This window comes from Apodemus sylvaticus, chromosome 22, assembly GCF_947179515.1.
Source record: "Apodemus sylvaticus chromosome 22, mApoSyl1.1, whole genome shotgun sequence".
NCBI classification, from domain to species: domain Eukaryota; kingdom Metazoa; phylum Chordata; class Mammalia; order Rodentia; family Muridae; genus Apodemus; species Apodemus sylvaticus.
The window spans coordinates 23,386,380-23,402,276 of record NC_067493.1 but is presented as its reverse complement, the minus strand read 5'-3'; the positions used below and the strand labels follow the sequence as shown (position 1 = coordinate 23,402,276).

At 54.1% G+C, this 15,897-nt stretch overlaps 1 protein-coding gene and 1 long non-coding RNA gene across 4 annotated transcripts; both read right to left on the bottom strand.

Annotated features, from left to right (window-relative positions):
- Positions 1 to 2,443: 2,443 nt before the first annotated feature.
- Ints15 (integrator complex subunit 15) lies at positions 2,444 to 15,527 on the bottom strand. 3 transcript variants are annotated; one of them, XM_052167508.1, is made up of 6 exons: positions 15,043 to 15,511; positions 14,287 to 14,508; positions 12,098 to 12,263; positions 8,368 to 8,892; positions 7,570 to 7,609; positions 2,444 to 3,174 (listed from the first exon to the last, which is right to left on the bottom strand). In XM_052167508.1, the coding sequence occupies exons 1-6, from the start codon at positions 15,202 to 15,204 to the stop codon at positions 2,973 to 2,975; spliced, it is 1,317 nt and encodes a 438-aa protein (XP_052023468.1). In that variant the 5' UTR covers positions 15,205 to 15,511; the 3' UTR covers positions 2,444 to 2,972. The 3 variants fall into 3 exon arrangements, with proteins under 3 accessions (XP_052023468.1, XP_052023467.1, XP_052023469.1); XM_052167507.1 differs by having other exon boundaries at positions 15,013 to 15,510; XM_052167509.1 differs by lacking the exon at positions 2,444 to 3,174 and adding an exon at positions 3,195 to 3,380 and having other exon boundaries at positions 15,013 to 15,527.
- On the bottom strand, positions 3,903 to 7,558 carry LOC127672390 (uncharacterized). Its single transcript, XR_007974980.1, has 2 exons — positions 6,534 to 7,558; positions 3,903 to 6,465 (listed from the first exon to the last, which is right to left on the bottom strand). It is a non-coding gene; the product is annotated as an uncharacterized LOC127672390 (long non-coding RNA).
- Positions 15,528 to 15,897: the final 370 nt, after the last annotated feature.

Below are 15,897 nucleotides of genomic sequence, written 5' to 3'. Positions count from 1 at the left end.
ATTCAGATCCCCGGCACCCACGGAAAAGCCAGGCACAGGGCGGCTGTGGCCCTGAAGCCCCAGCGAGGAGGACAAAGAGGAGCGGCCTTGAGCTCGCTGGCCAGCCAGTTAGCGAGATGGCGGAGCACCAGATGCAGCTCCAGATCTGCTTCAAAACTGAGGCAGGCGGGCCAGAGACGGCCGGTGGGTAAAGGCGCCTACTGCGTGACCCTGACTGCCTGAGTCTGAGCCCCAGATCCCAAGGTGGGAGGAGAGGACTCCCAGATTTGTCCTCCGAGCACCATATGTGCTGCTGCATACATGTGCCTGATGTCACACATAAATACACAGGTCACACACACACACACAGTAAACGGAAAGACACACAAGCAGGCAAAACGGCATGCACAAAACAACAAAACCCTTGAGACCTTCACACTAAGTAAAGGAAGCCAGACACAAGGCCACATTCTGCACTAGTCCACAGATAGGAAGTTTCCAGAAAAGGCAAGAAACTGGACATGTCAATTCCAGTTCAAATTGCTCTTAAAAAGCAAACACTGGGGGTCGGGATGATGGTTCAGTGGTTAAGTTGCTTGTCACCAAGCTGGGAGACCTGAGTTTTATCCTTGGAATCCGCTTGATGCCCACAAGTTAATCTCTGATCTACATACACACACACACACACACACACACACACACACACACACACACGCATACGCATACCTACATTTCCACACACCTACATGTGCATGTGCACACACACACACCTACATGTCCACACACATGCACACCTACATGTCCACACACCTACATGTGCACACACACACCTACATGTCCACGCACCTACATGTGCATGTGCATACACACATATGCACACACACGCATATGCACACCTACATGTCCATACACCTACATGTGCATGTGCACACACAACACACACGCACGCCTACATGTCCACACACCTACATGTGCATGTGCACACACACACGCACACCTATATGTCCACACACCTATATGTGCATGTGTACACACACGCACACCTACATGTCCACACCCTACATGTGCATGCACGGCACACACACACACATGCCTACATGTCCACACACCTACATGTGCATGTGCACACACACGCATACACACACACACACACACACACACACACACACGCATACGCACACCTACATGTCCACACACCTACATGTGCATGTGCGCACACACACACACAGACACGCACACCTACATGTCCACGCACCTACATGCGCATGTGCACACACACACAAACACACACACACACACACACACACACACACACACACACACACACAGAGCTTTCCTAAGCTGTCTGGTTTGGTGCTGTCTTCCTATTCTTGGTCTTGAGATTCCACTTTTTCACTCTCCATTTAACCCTGTCCTTTGCTGTTTATCCTTGACATCTGTCACTTCTTTTTGTTTGTTTCATTTTGTTTTGTTTTTCTTGGGTTTGGTTTTTCGAGGCAGGGTTTCTCTGTGTAGCCCTGGCTGTCCTGGAACTCACGCTGTAGACCAGGCTGGCCTCGAACTCAGAAATCCGCCTGCCTCTGCCTCCCAAGTGCTGGGATTACAGGCATGCACCACCACCGCCCGGCTACATCTGTCACTTCTAATAGGGATGTGAGTGTCCCTTCCTTAAAGTCAGTAAGAGCACAAGCCTATCCCTTCCAACAATGTCCTGGGTTATCCCCAGTACCATCCTGGTACCCAAGAGAGGACTGACCACAGGACAGACGCAGTCTGTGCATCCAGTTTGGGCAGAGCCCCAAACCCTGGCTCAAGTGGAAACTGAATCTGAAGTATTGGTTCAAAGCAACTAGGGGCTGGGGCATGGCTGCGCTGGAGTGCTTGTTGCAATAGTATGGTGACCCGAGCGGGCGGGCGGGCGAGCCTGATGCCCAGACCCGACAGGGGGCTCAGCTTGAGCACCTGTGCACGTGACCCCGGTAGTGTGGGTGCTGGCAGGCTTGCTGACGCCAAGATGCTTGCAGGCAAGCCGTTTGCAACCTGTAGCCAAGTGTGATGACACCAGTGACCTGCACATGAGCAGGGTGGCATGCATGTCTGTATGTGGACACATACAAACAACAAAATATAATCAAAGAGCAAGCCACAGGACCAGATTGACGTCATGTCTCGACAGCATAAGGTGGAATGTTAGCGAAGGCCCTGGGCTCAGTTGCTGACACACACACAGTCACACAGACATACAGTCACACAGACATACACAGCCACCGGGCCTCCAACAGCACTGCACTGCACATGCATGGTACAGAGGCACACATGCACAAGAAATCCATACACATCAAACCCTTATTATTTAATTAACGATATATGTTCCATGGGGCTGGGGTGTAGCTCCTGCTAAGTATGTGCAACGCTATGGGCTTGAATCTCAGCACCACAAAATGAAAATTCTGCAACGCCTATAAAACTGTTTAGAAAAAATTTATTTTGAACACATGAAAGGAAAATTTAGAGATGCTCGCCCACAATAAAACAGAGTTCCTTTCCAAGGTGATGGGGAATCCCAGCAGGCGTCCCTGAGCGTCCCAGAGGTGCACAGGCTGGGTCCCACCCTCCGTTCTGAGCTCATGGCGCTGCAGAAGACGACGTTGGTGGCAGAGACACTTCACATTCCTGAGGCAGGGCAAATGGACCCGCAGGCGGCACTCCCTGGTGGTGTGAGTGACAACTGTCACCCATGGCCTGGCGCATCTGTAACCGCCTGCAGCACTCTCACAGAGCCCACCCCCTTTCATCATCCAATCTGGATATTTAATACGACCAAGGAGGAGGGACCCCGGGAACAGCAACTTGGGACACCAGTACCAAGATGGAGGGGCCACCTGCTGCCTCCCGGGAGTCCTTGTCCCCTGGGCCAGCCCCCTCTCTCCGTGCTTCCGTGGCCCGGGTGCAAGGCACACAGCCGCCCGGCGGCTTGGCTCGGAGGGGCCAGCCTAGCGGATGGGCCTGAATGGAAAGGTCACACCTGAGATAAAGGTGTGCCCCGGGTGTGTAGGCAGGGCTGGGTGGGCAGCTGGGTGTGCTGGCACAGCCCCGTAGGCCAGCGGGGGAGTATGGATATGCGGGTAGAACCCAGGCGGAAGAGCGGCGTGTGGCGACTGCTGCACTGGGCCCGAGATCACCAGCTGAAGCAGACTGCAAACACAAGGAGAGAGATTAGGACCGAGGCCTTGAACCCAGGGCACCCACCTGGGCCTTGGGCCTGTTCTCCCAAATGCTACGAGCCTGACAGCACATGCCTGTCATCCCGACACTCCGGAAGCTGCTCTGTCCCTCTGTCCCTGGTGCCTCGCACCTCCTGAGTGAGTGGCTTCTGGGAGGTGAACTCGGAGCACAGGAGACTGGGAAGGGAATGATGGGCTTAGCAGGACCTGGCCCAGGCCTGAGAGAGACGGACTTGCAAGGATGAAGCTACCAGCCCACAAGGATGGGTGGATACGCTTGGAGCCATGGACCACGGGAAATTCTCCAAGTGGTATCCGGAACCCTAAGCCTTCAGAACTCGAGGCTCAGAGGTTGGCCTCTGTGCTGGCTCTAGGTTTTTTTGGTTGGGTTGGTTTTTTTTTTTTTTTTGTTTTTTTTCGAGACAGGGTTTCTCTGTGTAGCCCTGGCTGTCCTGGAACTCATGCTGTAGACCAGGCTGGCCTCAAACTCAGAAATCTGCCTGCCTCTGCCTCCCAGAGTGCTGGGATTACAGGCGTGTGCCACCACCACCCAGCTTGGCTCTAGTTTTATGTCAATTTGACCAAAGCTAGTTATCTGAAAAGAAGGAACCCCAGTTGAGTAAATGCTTCCATAATATCTGGCTGTAGGGTATTTTCTTAATTAGTGATTGGTGGGGGAGGGGAAGGAAGGGGAGGGGAGGGCCCTCCCATTATGGGTGGGGCCATCCCTGGGCTGGCAGTCCTGGGTTCTATAAGAACTTAAGCTGAGCAAGCCCGGGGAGCAAGGCCGGGAGCAGCACCCCTTCATGACCTCTGTGTCAGTTCCTGCCTCCGGCTTCCTGTTCTGCTTGAGTTCCTGTCCTGACTTCTACAATGAACAGGAGTGGGCGGCAAACCCTGTTCTCCCCAGGATGCTTTAGTCCTGGTGTTTCATCACAGCAAGAGTAACCACAACTAAAACAGCCTCCAGACCCTCCTGGGCCGGAGTCCATCCACCGGCCTCAGGACAGCAACTTGGCCACTTGAGTTCTGACAGCATTCCAGTAACAGCCCCACAATAGCTCATTATGATTTGAAGGATCACAGCCCCAGGGTCTAAGGAAGCAAGGTGTCCTCCCAGGCCTGGAGGCTCGACTGTGACCCTCACCAGAACCTCTTCCTTCCTTCCTACACCGTCTAGAACACCCCAGCCTGCGGTCTGCGGTCAGCACTGCCTTGATGTCTGTTCCTTCCCAGCTGGCGGCAGGATCAGAACCTTCCTGCTCTAAAGCTCAGCACATGCGCCTTCTCCACGTCAGTCTCAATCAGCCTGGCTCTCCTCCCTGAGGACACAGCCTGCTGCCTAGGTCCCTGCTGCAGACACGAGATTTCTGCTCAGCCCTCCCCAGCTTCACTGAAGCTCAGCCCGTCCGTCCGTGTGCCTGGAGACAGTGCTGTTCTCTCGTCACCAAATCCGCCTTCCGGGCCCAGCCTGGGCCTCTCGTTCCCTCGACCTCCAGGTCCACCATGCTGCACCTCCCTGCATGCTGACCTGATGCGGCTGTACCCAGTGACCTCTGCCCTCAAGTGGGCCCTGCTGCTCTCTAGAGCAGAGGGTGGGACTGTCACAGAGCCTCCTGTAGCAGCACAGAGCTGCTACACAAAGCTCCCAGGAGACCTCAGACAGTCTGTGAAACCACAAAGAGAATGAGCAGAGTTAAGAGGTCAAAGCTCCTTTGAGGCCTTTTCAAAACACAAAACACAAACCCTACACGCGTCTACTTTGATCTCATGTGTAAGGACGTTCTGCCTGCATGAACCACATGCACCAATGCACGGGAGGCCAGAAGGCGGTGGGTGTGGGGCAGTAGAGTCTGTTATGAGCTGTCATTTGAGTGCTGGGAATCCAAATCAGGTCTTCTGCAAGAGCAGCAAGTGCTCTGAGCCACTGGGCCATCTTGCCAGACCCTCTGAGGAATTTTCATTTACATCACATTTGCTTTTTGTTAAAATAACTGAGTGGAGGTGCACACCTTTAATCAGGAGGCGGGGCAGGTGGATCTCTGAGTGTGAGACCAACCAGGTCTATAGAGTGAGTTCCAGAACAGCCAGGGTTGTCACAGAGCAACCCTGTCTCAAAAAAAACCAACAAAACAAACCAAAACCAACCAATCAACCAAACAAACAAAATCGCTGGGTAAGAAGCGCATTCAAACATTTATAAGCCAGGTGAACTCAGGGTCAGCCTGGCCTACATGGCCAGACAACCCACTCTCTCTAAAACAAAGAGAGAGAGAAAAAGAGAGAGAAAGAAAGGAAGGAAGGAAGGAAGGAAGGAAGGAAGGAAGGAAGGAAGGAAGGAAGGAAAAGGAAAAAGTCATCAGCCTACTGAGTACCACAAAGGCCACACCCATTCCAGAAGTTTCCAGTCTGGCTGGAAGGTCAGAAGTCAGTGCTCACAGTGACCTCCAATGGTCTGTAGCTGAAAGGAAAGAAGCAGTGGCCCTGCCACGCCCGAGCCACCAAGGGTGACCTGTGTGACAGACAACACCTCCCCCACTTCACCACTGGGCCAGACTCAGCCGTGCTCCCACAAGAACTCACGAGTACAGGACTGGGTGACAGGGCCACCATGGCACAGAGCACCCTCCCTCACCTTGCAATGCAGCAGCACGCAGCTGACGTGCCAGCTCCTGCCTAGACTGTGCAGTCTGGCAGAGCCAGGAACCAGGTGCTGGTGGCTATGACAACAGGTGCAGCTAAGAGGCCTTGCTTGCTCCTTAGGCAGGCCGCCTGCCAGGACCAGTCCTGGGTCCCAGTAAAAAGTGACAGGATCAAGGGACCCAGGACCCAATAACAAATGAACCAAGACCAGCAGTCCTACCTGCACCTCACCACTGCTAGAAGATCGCCCCTGTTCACACCTCACCAGTGCTGCAAGCCTGCCCTGTTCACACCTCACCAGTGCTGTAAACCTGTCCTGCTCACACCTCACCACTGCTGTAAACCCATCTCTGTTCACACCTCACCACTGCTAGAAGACTGCCCCTGTTCACACTCTACCATTGCTGTAAACCTGCCCTGCTCACATCTCACCACTGCTGTAAACCTGCCCCTGTTCACACCTCACCACTGCTATAAATCCACCTCTGTTCATACCTCACCACTGCTGTAAACCCACCTCTATTCATACCTCACCACTGCTGTAAGCCTGCCTCTGTTCACACCTTACCACTGCTGTAAACCTACCTCTGTTCACACCTCACCACTGCTGTAAGCCCACCTCTGTTCATACCTCACCACTGCTGTAAACCCACCTCTGTTTACACCTCACCACTGCTGTAAACCCACCTCTGTTCACACCTCACCACTGCTGTAAGCCCACCTCTGTTCACACCTCACCACTGCTGTAAGCCCACCTCTGCTCATACCTCACCACTGCTGTAAACCCACCTCTGTTCACACCTCACCACTGCTGTAAGCCGCCCCTGTTCATATCTCATCACTGCTGTAAGCCTGCCTTGCTCACACCTCACCACTGTTGTAAACATACCCCTGCTCATATCTCACCACTGCTTTATATCCACCTCTGTTCACACCTTGCCACTGCTGTATACCCACCTCTGTTCATACCTCACCACTGCTGTAAACCCACCTCTGTTCACACCTCACCACTACTGTAAACCCGCCCCTGTTCACACCTTACCACTACTGTAAGCCTGCCCCTGTTCATACCTCACCACTGCTGTATACCCACCTCTGTTCACACTATACCACTACTGTAAGCCTGTCCTGCTCACACTGCACCACTGCTGTAAGCCTGCCCTGCTCACACCGCACCACTGCTGTAAGCCTGCCCTGCTCACACTGCACCACTGCTGTAAGCCTGTCCTGCTCACACCGCATCACTGCTGTAAGCCTGCCCTGCTCACACTGCACCACTGCTGTAAGCCTGCCCTGCTCACACTGCACCACTGCTGTAAGCCTGCCCTGCTCACACCTCACCACTGCTGTAAGCCTGCCCTGCTCACACCGCACCACTGCTGTAAGCCTGCCCTGCTCACACCGCGATGTCCAGGTTGTAAAGGGACAGCAGCTCACACGAGACAGAGACACCAAGGCCAAGCACCCTCTAACAGACGCACGCTGATTTAGCAGCTTTGAGGGACACTGGGAGAGCACTGTGTCTCTCCTGCTCCAGCGAGAGGGCTGTCCTGCGCCTCTGCTTTCCCCAGGGCTAATCTAACCCCACAGAAAGCTCATCAGGAGATCCTTGGCCACCAGCAGACCAGATTTCCCCAGGACCAGTGTGTCTGTCCTGCCCCGCCTCTTGCCAGTCCCACCCTGGCCCAGCAACGCCCACCCAGTTGGAGGTAGGAACACCTACTTGTTATGGGGAAGCCGGGAGCACAAGGTTCTCAGGTCATCTGTAATTAAGGAGACATGAGATTAGACTGGGAGACCTGGGTTTGAGATTCTTAACAAGGCTGCTGGCCAGCCAGCAGCAGGAGCTGCTGCAGCAAGCTCCCCCCCTCCTCAGACTCTGGACTCTCCTGAATGGCAGTTTTCACTTAAAATAAAAACAAACTGGAAACAGAAGAAGCCACTTGGAAAGAGGGTGGCCCTGCTGACAATTTGTCAAGTGTCTGGGAAAGAGCCACAGGCCAGGGCTCTTCCTGAGTAATCTAATACCAGCGGTAAAGGGAGGTCATCAACAGCTCGGGACAGAGCTCGCTAGCACGCAGGAGGCCCTAGCTCAAGCTACAGAACTGTCTGCCCACTCCCAAAAGAGGAAATCAGACCGAAAACATATCCAAGCATGGCGGCCACTCCCATAATCCTAGCGCTCAAGTAGAAGCAGAAAAACTGCCACGAGTGTCAAGCTAGCCTGGGCTATACAAAGCAAGGTCCGCCCCACACGCACCCCAAAAATCTTAGTCCTACAGAGGAAAAGTTCTGTATGCTAGCTGCCCCGGGCTGAAAGAGCTGGATAACACCTAGATGCCTTACCTAGAGCCCAGAGCACCCCATGAGGGCAACTCTTGGGGACATTCTAGGGCTTTCCACCCACCTCCCTTATAGTCACGGGCATGGGGAGCAAGTCCCTAAAAAAGCAAAGGCAGCATCTGTCTGGGATTCCCTGTCCTTTCTGCCTACGACAGGGGGTCACGGGGTCAACACCCACCTCTCGTGCACAGCAGGGCCCCCGATGTCATGGCCACTTGCAAGGCCTGGGCCAAGCGGTCCAGTGCAAGCTCGATCTCCTGGGAGGCATGGAGGGGGTTCAGTTCGTCGGCCAGCCTGCTGATGTCCTCTACGAGCGGGACCATGTGGTCGAACAGGAGGAGCCCCAGGCGCCCGTACAGGTTCTTCTCGGTCAGGTGCAGCTGCAGCGCCGTGAGGACCTGCAGGACGCTCAGGTGCAGCTTGGAGTACAGCAGCTGCGAGTCTCTGTCCGCGCCCGGGCCTGAGGCCTTGGCAACCGTGTGACTGACGTGGCCATTGGCTAGGCAGGGCTTCTTCCTTTTGTAAGCCAGAGGGGCCTTCACGCACCACCGGATCAGCCCAATGAGCGGCGTGAGCTCTAAGAAGCCGATGGGCAGGTTGGCGGCGATGGGGGTATTTAAAAACGTGATGAGAATCAGCCTCGGGTCCTCAAAAATCCAGCTGACAATCATTTCAAGCAAGTCCAAAGGAGGGATGAGGTCATCTGCAAAGAGACATGCCGTCAGGAGTGGCCCTGGCCTTGGGGACAGGAGCAGAGTGGACAGTGGGGGATGGGCTCCTGAGTTGACAGCCTTCGTGTCTGGCGCTCGGATGCCTACTGCCCAAGTCACTCATCCTCTGTCTCCTTTCCGACATCTGCTCCACGATCCATGCTCTGTCCCCAGTGTCCAGGACCCTGTGGCCAAAGTCAAGGCTCAGAAAAAACAAATAAAAATAAAAATCACCTCAGTAAGTTAACAATTTCCTCAAACTCCATCACTTCCACCCCTACACACATGTACTTATTTAATTTTTGGGGTGTGTGTGTGTGTGCGTGTGCGTGATGTTGTGGCGGTCGGAGGACAGCCTGCAGGAGTCCCTTCTCTTCCCACTTTTTCACGGGTCCCGGGGATTGAGCTCAGGCTGCACACTGCATGGCACGTGCTTCTGCACACGGCTCTCAGCCTCCCCAATGCCGCGGCCCTTTCACACAGCTCCTCCTGTTAAGGTGACGCCAAACCATAAACGTATGTTCACTTCATACTGGAATTTATAAATATTTCCGGATAGAGGTTTACCAAAGGGATGGCGGCCCACGGGTTGCTGTTCTACGCAATGAGCAATCTCTCTCGCCCCAGCTCAAAACGACTGCGTTCTTCAGCCCTTGCCCTCGTCTGGGTGTAGGTTCCTCCCTGTATCCGGTGTCTCCTACATGGCACAGTGACAGCTACAGCGACCCTCGGAGAGAAGCTTGAGTACTGTTGTCACCCAGCAGCAGCAGTGGCCATCTCGGCCCCAAAGCTGTAACCCTTATCCGTGTTCCAGCTTGACTCTGGAATAGTGCTAACGAGGGCAGAAACTGGCACTAACTCTGGCCTACTACGTGTCCGCTGCAGGTCCCGGTCCTTTATACAGACTAACCCACTTAATCCACACACCACCCCAGAGTCCTTTTCTCGGAACTCATTAGAAACACTTGGTAGAGCCGGGCGTGGTGGTGCACACTTCTGATCCCAGCACTCAGCAGGCAGAGGCAGAAGGATCTCTGGCAGTTCAAGGCTAGCCTGGTCTACAAACTGAGTACAGGACAGTCTCAACCAGCAATAACAAAACACAAAAACAAACAAAAGGACCACAAACAAAAGAAAACCAACAGGTGGTAGGCTCATCTCTGGCCCTGGCAGCCTGGTTTTATGTCACCAAGCTAGCTCCACTGCTCAATCTGGCCTCAGCACGGTAGAAGCTCAGGCTGTGGCCCAGCCTCCTCTATGTACTCCCAGCTCAGCTCACAGGAAAGCCAGGCCTGACAGAGTCACCGCGGTGCTTGGCGTCAGAGGACTTGGGAAGCAGGCAGGGCACATGCTCCCTCTGTTGGGATAAGGTTCCCAGCCTTTCTTCCTCTGGAGGACCAGCTCCGATGGTCCTGACAACACTCCCCTTCCCATCCCCTACTCCAGCTGTAGGCAGCAGCTGTGGTCTACAAACCCCTGTGGCAACCCTGCCTCTGCCTTTGTTTGTAACACACGCCCAGACCTCAGAGGAGGCGCCTGCCTACAGGAAGCGTACATTCAGGTGAAGGTTTGCCTCTATGCCCTGGGCATGCACGTGGTATGTGTGCTTAGTGACTGAATTCTCCACTCCCACGGAGGAGACCTGTGCTCTTGAACCCGTATGTATGTATGCAGGTATGTATGGATATGCAGCACATACGTGCAACTCAGTCCTCTGTAGAAGCAACAAGTGCGTCTAACTGCACAGGCGCCCTCTACCTGAGAGCGGCAAAGGTTAGGTGTGAGAAAAATGCTAAGATGGGGGACAAACACATAACCAGTGGGGCTGGGGTGGACCAGGAAATAGAAAATGCTCCCAAAGACTCTCAAACTGCTGGCTGAGCTATCAGATCAGGAGCAGACATTACCTGTTAGCCCTCAGGGCGGCAAGGGCAGAGGTCAGAGGAAGGCGACTGAACTCTGAGCACAAGAGCTGCACAGAAAGCAGCACAAATTCCTTCTCTTTATGGGAAAACCATGAGCCTAAGTCGTTAAGACACTGCAGGCCACAGAGGACACTCACCGTGGCTAACCGGGCGGGGCCCAGGCCTCCACCATGGACACGTTCCCAGGACAGCATCAATAAGCACGGCTTTCTGTGTAAGTCCTTCCACATCTGTGCCTTCTCTGGCCCCTACTTCCTGGCTGTCCCTCTGGAAGACCTGGGTTTAATTTCCCAGCACCCACATGTGGCTCACACCTGTCTGTAATTACAGTCCTAGGGCATCCAACGCCTTCCTCTGGCCTCTGGGGATACCAGGCATTCATGTGGTGCAGATACACATGCAGGCAAAACATCCACACGTGGGAAGAAAACGAGGAGGAGGAGAGTAAGACGGGAAGGAGGAGAAAGAAGCAACCTTAAAGATGGATGGAGGATGGATAGATGGACGGACGGACAGATGAGCACTTGCTGAGACAGACAGACAGATGAGCACTTGCTGCTCTTCCAGAGGACTTGTGTTTGGTTCCCAGCTCCCACACTGGACAGCTCACAGCTGCCGGTGCCTTTACCTTCAAGGGACCTGACACACCAGAAGAGGGCATCAGATCCCACTACAGATGGTTGCGAGCCACCATGTGGGTGCTGGGAATTGAACTCGGGTCCTCTGGAAGAGCAGTCACTCAGTGCTCTTAACCTCTGGGCCATCATTCAAGCCCAGGTCCTCATTTTCTAACGCTCTCCTATTGCCGCCATTCAGACCCAAGCACCTGGGAAGACTCGAACAAAGCCGCTCTTGGCAAAGACTGAAATGACCCACATTTAGGCTGAGCCCCACAATAACGGTGCACATTTTGTAGTTTTAAAAAAGTCAGTGGGCAAGGGTCTGGAGAGTGGTTAAGAGCACTCGCTGTCCTTAACCTGAGTTCAATGCCCATGTTTGGACACACACACACACACACACATACACACACACACACACACACACACACACGTGTGTGCACGCATACTATACGCATGCATGCACACACAAACAACAAAATGAAACAGAAACCCATGTAGTTGCTGGTGCATGGGCTGCAGTTCCGGGGTAGAATGCTCACCCATCACGCTTGCAGCTCTGGGCTCTACCCGCAGCACCGCAAAAAAAGATAAAGTACCCAAAGCTGGCGTTTACCAGAAGCCGCTTAGTCAGAAACAACCTTCTGGCCACTCACCTGATGACAGGTCGTAGAGTGCGGTCACCGACGTTATGAACTGGCAGCAGAAACGAGGACTGGCACTAAAGATCTGCTTCAGTGTCTGAACAGAACCTGGCACCAGACAGCAGTAGTCATCCACAAGGGCCCTGGCAAGCCTCACACAGTAGACCACAGGCGTCCGCTGGGAAGAAGCCACAGTCCAAGTCACTGAGGGAGCCTAAGCTAGCAGGTGACAGCCACACATAAACAGTGAAGGGCACCCAAGGGGACGGAGCCACTGCGGGGCTCGGGGAGACCTGCTAGCAGAGCCCTTTGGAGCAGGTTCTCACCATCTAAAGCCTACGGAACCAGTCCACCGGAACCAGTCCACGGCCACTTCCCAGCCACAGGCGAGCAGAGCTCCACGGGGACGAGCAAGCTCATCAGCCTGCTATCCTACACTCCAGCACTAGGGGGCAGGGGTGAGCTCTTGCAAGCAGGACCCAGCAGCCTGCAAAGGTAGAATATTTACATAAACCTTCTGCCTGTCCTGGTGGAGAGGTGACTTTGGTGAGAGATCACTGCTGAGGAATGACAATTTCTGGAAGACACTATAGATCAAAAGTAACCATTACTACTGCTGCGAGGTTTGGAAGAGTTTGTGGATTATCACATGATAAAATGTTTGCTGCAGCCAGTCATGGTGGTTCAGCCTGGGTCTCAGCACTAGAGACAGGCCTGAGAGACAGGCCCCGAGTTCGCGGCTGGCCTGAGCTATATAGTGAAACTTGTTTGTCTTAAGATTTTCTTCTCATGGTGCGTAGACCTGTATATCTGTGTGAGTAGGTCCATATATGTGAGTGCAGGCATTCAGAAAGGACAGAGGGGTTGATGGATCCCGGCAGCTGGAGTTACAGGCACTCCGGAAATGGGTGCTAAGAACTGAATTTGGGTCCTCTTTATGAGCAGTATGTCTCTTAACCACTAAGCCATCTCTCCTTCCCTCTGCATCTGTTTTAAAAATCCAATCATTTTGCCTAAGAAATAGATTTTCCACTGAGTCTGAAGATGAGGCCTTTTTTTTTTCTTTATCAAAAAATTAACTTAAGGCGGGGTGTGATGTCACAAACCTTTAATCTGGGGAGGTGGAGGAAGGCAGCTCTTTGAGAGTTTACTGGCGGATGACTCGGCCAGTAAAGCTTTTGCCCCCACAAGCCTGACAACCTGAGAAAAAACTCTGTAACTACATAAAGGGAAAAAAGTGGAGGCTGGAGGGGATGGTTCAGTGGTTAGTGGCACTGGCTGCTCTCCCAGAGGACCCACGGTCGATTCAACTCTTACATAGTGGCTCACAACCATTTGTAACACTGGTTCCAGGAACTGGAAGCCCGCTTCCAGTCTCCCCACACACAACAATCAAAAGCTAACAAATAATTTTAAAATTTTAAGATGAAAGGGAGCCAAGGAAGTTAGGTGGCGGTAGTGGTAGTGGTGGTGGTGGTGGTGGTGGTGGTGGTGGTGGTACACACCTTTAATCCCAGCACTTGGGAGGCAGAGGCAGGCAGATTTTCTGAGACCAGGCCAGCCTGGTCTGAGTTCCAGGACAGCCAGGCCTACACAGAGAAACCCTGTCTCAAACAATGGAAAATAAAAAAAAAGGTGAAAGTAGTAAACTGACTTTACAAAGTTGTCCTCGGACCTCTACCGATGTGCTGTGGCGCAGGCAACTACACACACATCGAACGTGCACATTAACAATAAGTAAACGGTTTAAATAAGCTGGGTGTGGCGGCACATACCTTTAAACCAAAACCCTCGAGAGGCAGACAAGTGGGTCTTGATTGAATTCAAGGCCAGCCTGGTCTACAATTTGAGATCCGGGACAGCCTGGGCTACATAATAAGAACCTGTTTCAAACCAAACCAAACCTTAACCATATACTGTGTGCACAAGAGGGCTACAATTCCAGAGCCGGGCACAGTGGTTCCTATAATCCTCAAGAGGCTCAGGTAGAAGGGTCATGAGGTTTGAATCCAGCCTGGGCTACATACCAAATCCTTGTTTCAAAAAGATCAAACAAACGAACAAATTGCTCCATAAAAAAATGGAACTAGGTGTAGCACCCTGGCAGCAAGGATCGATGACGTCACGCACGAGTAAAAGACCTCTACAGACATCCCGTTGCATTCAGACTCTTGGTATCCTGTCTATCTCGAGCGCAGTACCTGGAGCCAGGAGGCCGCACACTCCAACACAGGGACCCGGCACACAGCCACGGCCATGGAGACCAGCTTTCCCAACAAGCTCATTCGGCTGTCGTCCCCCTTGTTCCCTTGGGGGCTGAAAAGGGAGGAGAAAATGATCTGCCGCACAGAGTCCTTGCTTTGCTCCTGGAAATAGCTGCACATGATTTCAAGAAGCTGGAGCTCCTGGAGCGAATTCAGTCTCTGCAAAAACAAACCCGGAAGAGAAGCTGTGAGAGAAGAGGGCCTACACCTGCCCCTTAGCAGTAAAGGATTAGGGAAGTGGATGCTTGGAATCCCAGCACACACGAGGCTCAGTCTAGAGGACCTTGAGTTTCAGGTTGGCCCGAGATACATGGTACATAGCAAGACAGTGTCTTAAAAAGAAAAAAAAAATCTGTTCTTTTTCCCAAGGTATACATTTTCACCTTTCTGAAGCCTAACCCCGGGGGCTTAACCCTACGAACAAGCAAAGGGAAAAGCCCTGCATCTAGTTAAGCAACATCCCAGAGAGATGTTAAGTAGCCAGTTCCCAAAGTCACCACCGGGATCATTGATGGGCGACTGTCACATTGTCACACTGGTGGGCGAAACGGGCACGCAGCTGAGCACCGCGGCTGGACTGCATGCAGGGCGGGGGACCGAAAGGGGAGCGAGACCTCGGGGCGAGCGCCTGTCACCGAGCGAGGGCACGGCCGGGGCGGGCACCTTGGGCTGCGCGCCGCGTTCCTTGGGCACCTGGAACACGAACTCCTCCAGCAGCTCCACGGAGCCCTTGTCCACGATGGGCAGAGGCGCGCTCTGCAGCTGGCTGCTGAAGTAGATGTCCAGGTGGTACAGCACCTCCTTGGCGGCGCTCAGCGCGTCGCGCCGCAGCAGCGAGTGGCGGATGTCGCTCATGGTGCGGCCGCCCTGTCCCCGCCGCGAGTCCCACTTCCGTCCGGAGACAAAGAGGCGCGACCAGCCTGGGCCCCGACGCGGGCTGGGTCGCGGCGCCCGCACGCCCGCCTCTAACAGGCGCCGACCCGCTCAGGGGACCATGGTCGTCGGCGCCGCCGCCAAGGGCCAGCGGGTGTCCTGGGGTCCGACTACGGTGCCGCCCAGAGCCGCGGGAGCCGACGCCGCTCGGCCGAACCGGCGGCGGAATGCCGGGGTGGCGACGGCGGCCCGCAGGGGCCAAGCTCGGGCCGCGGCTGCGCGCTCTCGAGGGCGCCCCCTGGCGGTGAGGCCGGCACGGGCAAGCAGGAGGCCCCGCCCCGCCGTCTTACCAAGTGTTTCTCGGACTTCAGGGGTGTTCTTGCCGCTTGTTTGATTATCAGACACTCAGAGGTGTTCTGAGCCGGCACCACATATGCAAGTCTTTTCATGCTCCCCACCAACCAGATCGCCCCCCCCCCCCCGTAGAGGAGGAGGGCGACAACTGGGACAAGTGATGCTGGCAAGCACCCCACTCCTGATCCTTCTATCACAGGGTCCCTGCTTCCAAATTCTCTTCTGACTCCTGGCCCCTGTTAATTGCTATGCTCTAGCTAAGCCCAGGAGGACTATGGGAATCGTAGTACAAGGTTCAGCCCACCCTACAACACCCCCACC

What these genes read in the sequence shown, in the direction of transcription:
- Ints15 (XM_052167507.1), bottom strand. Translation starts at nt 15,204, where the DNA reads ATGAGCGACATCCGCCACTCGCTGCTGCGGCGCGACGCGCTGAGCGCC. An exon ending in ACTCTACGACCTGTCATCAG is followed by an intron (nt 8,893 to 12,097) that starts GTGAGTGGCCAG and finishes GTCTCTTTGCAG; the next exon opens with ATGACCTCATCCCTCCTTTG. An exon ending in GGCCCTGCTGTGCACGAGAG is followed by an intron (nt 7,610 to 8,367) that starts GTGGGTGTTGAC and finishes CCTTAATTACAG; the next exon opens with ATGACCTGAGAACCTTGTGC.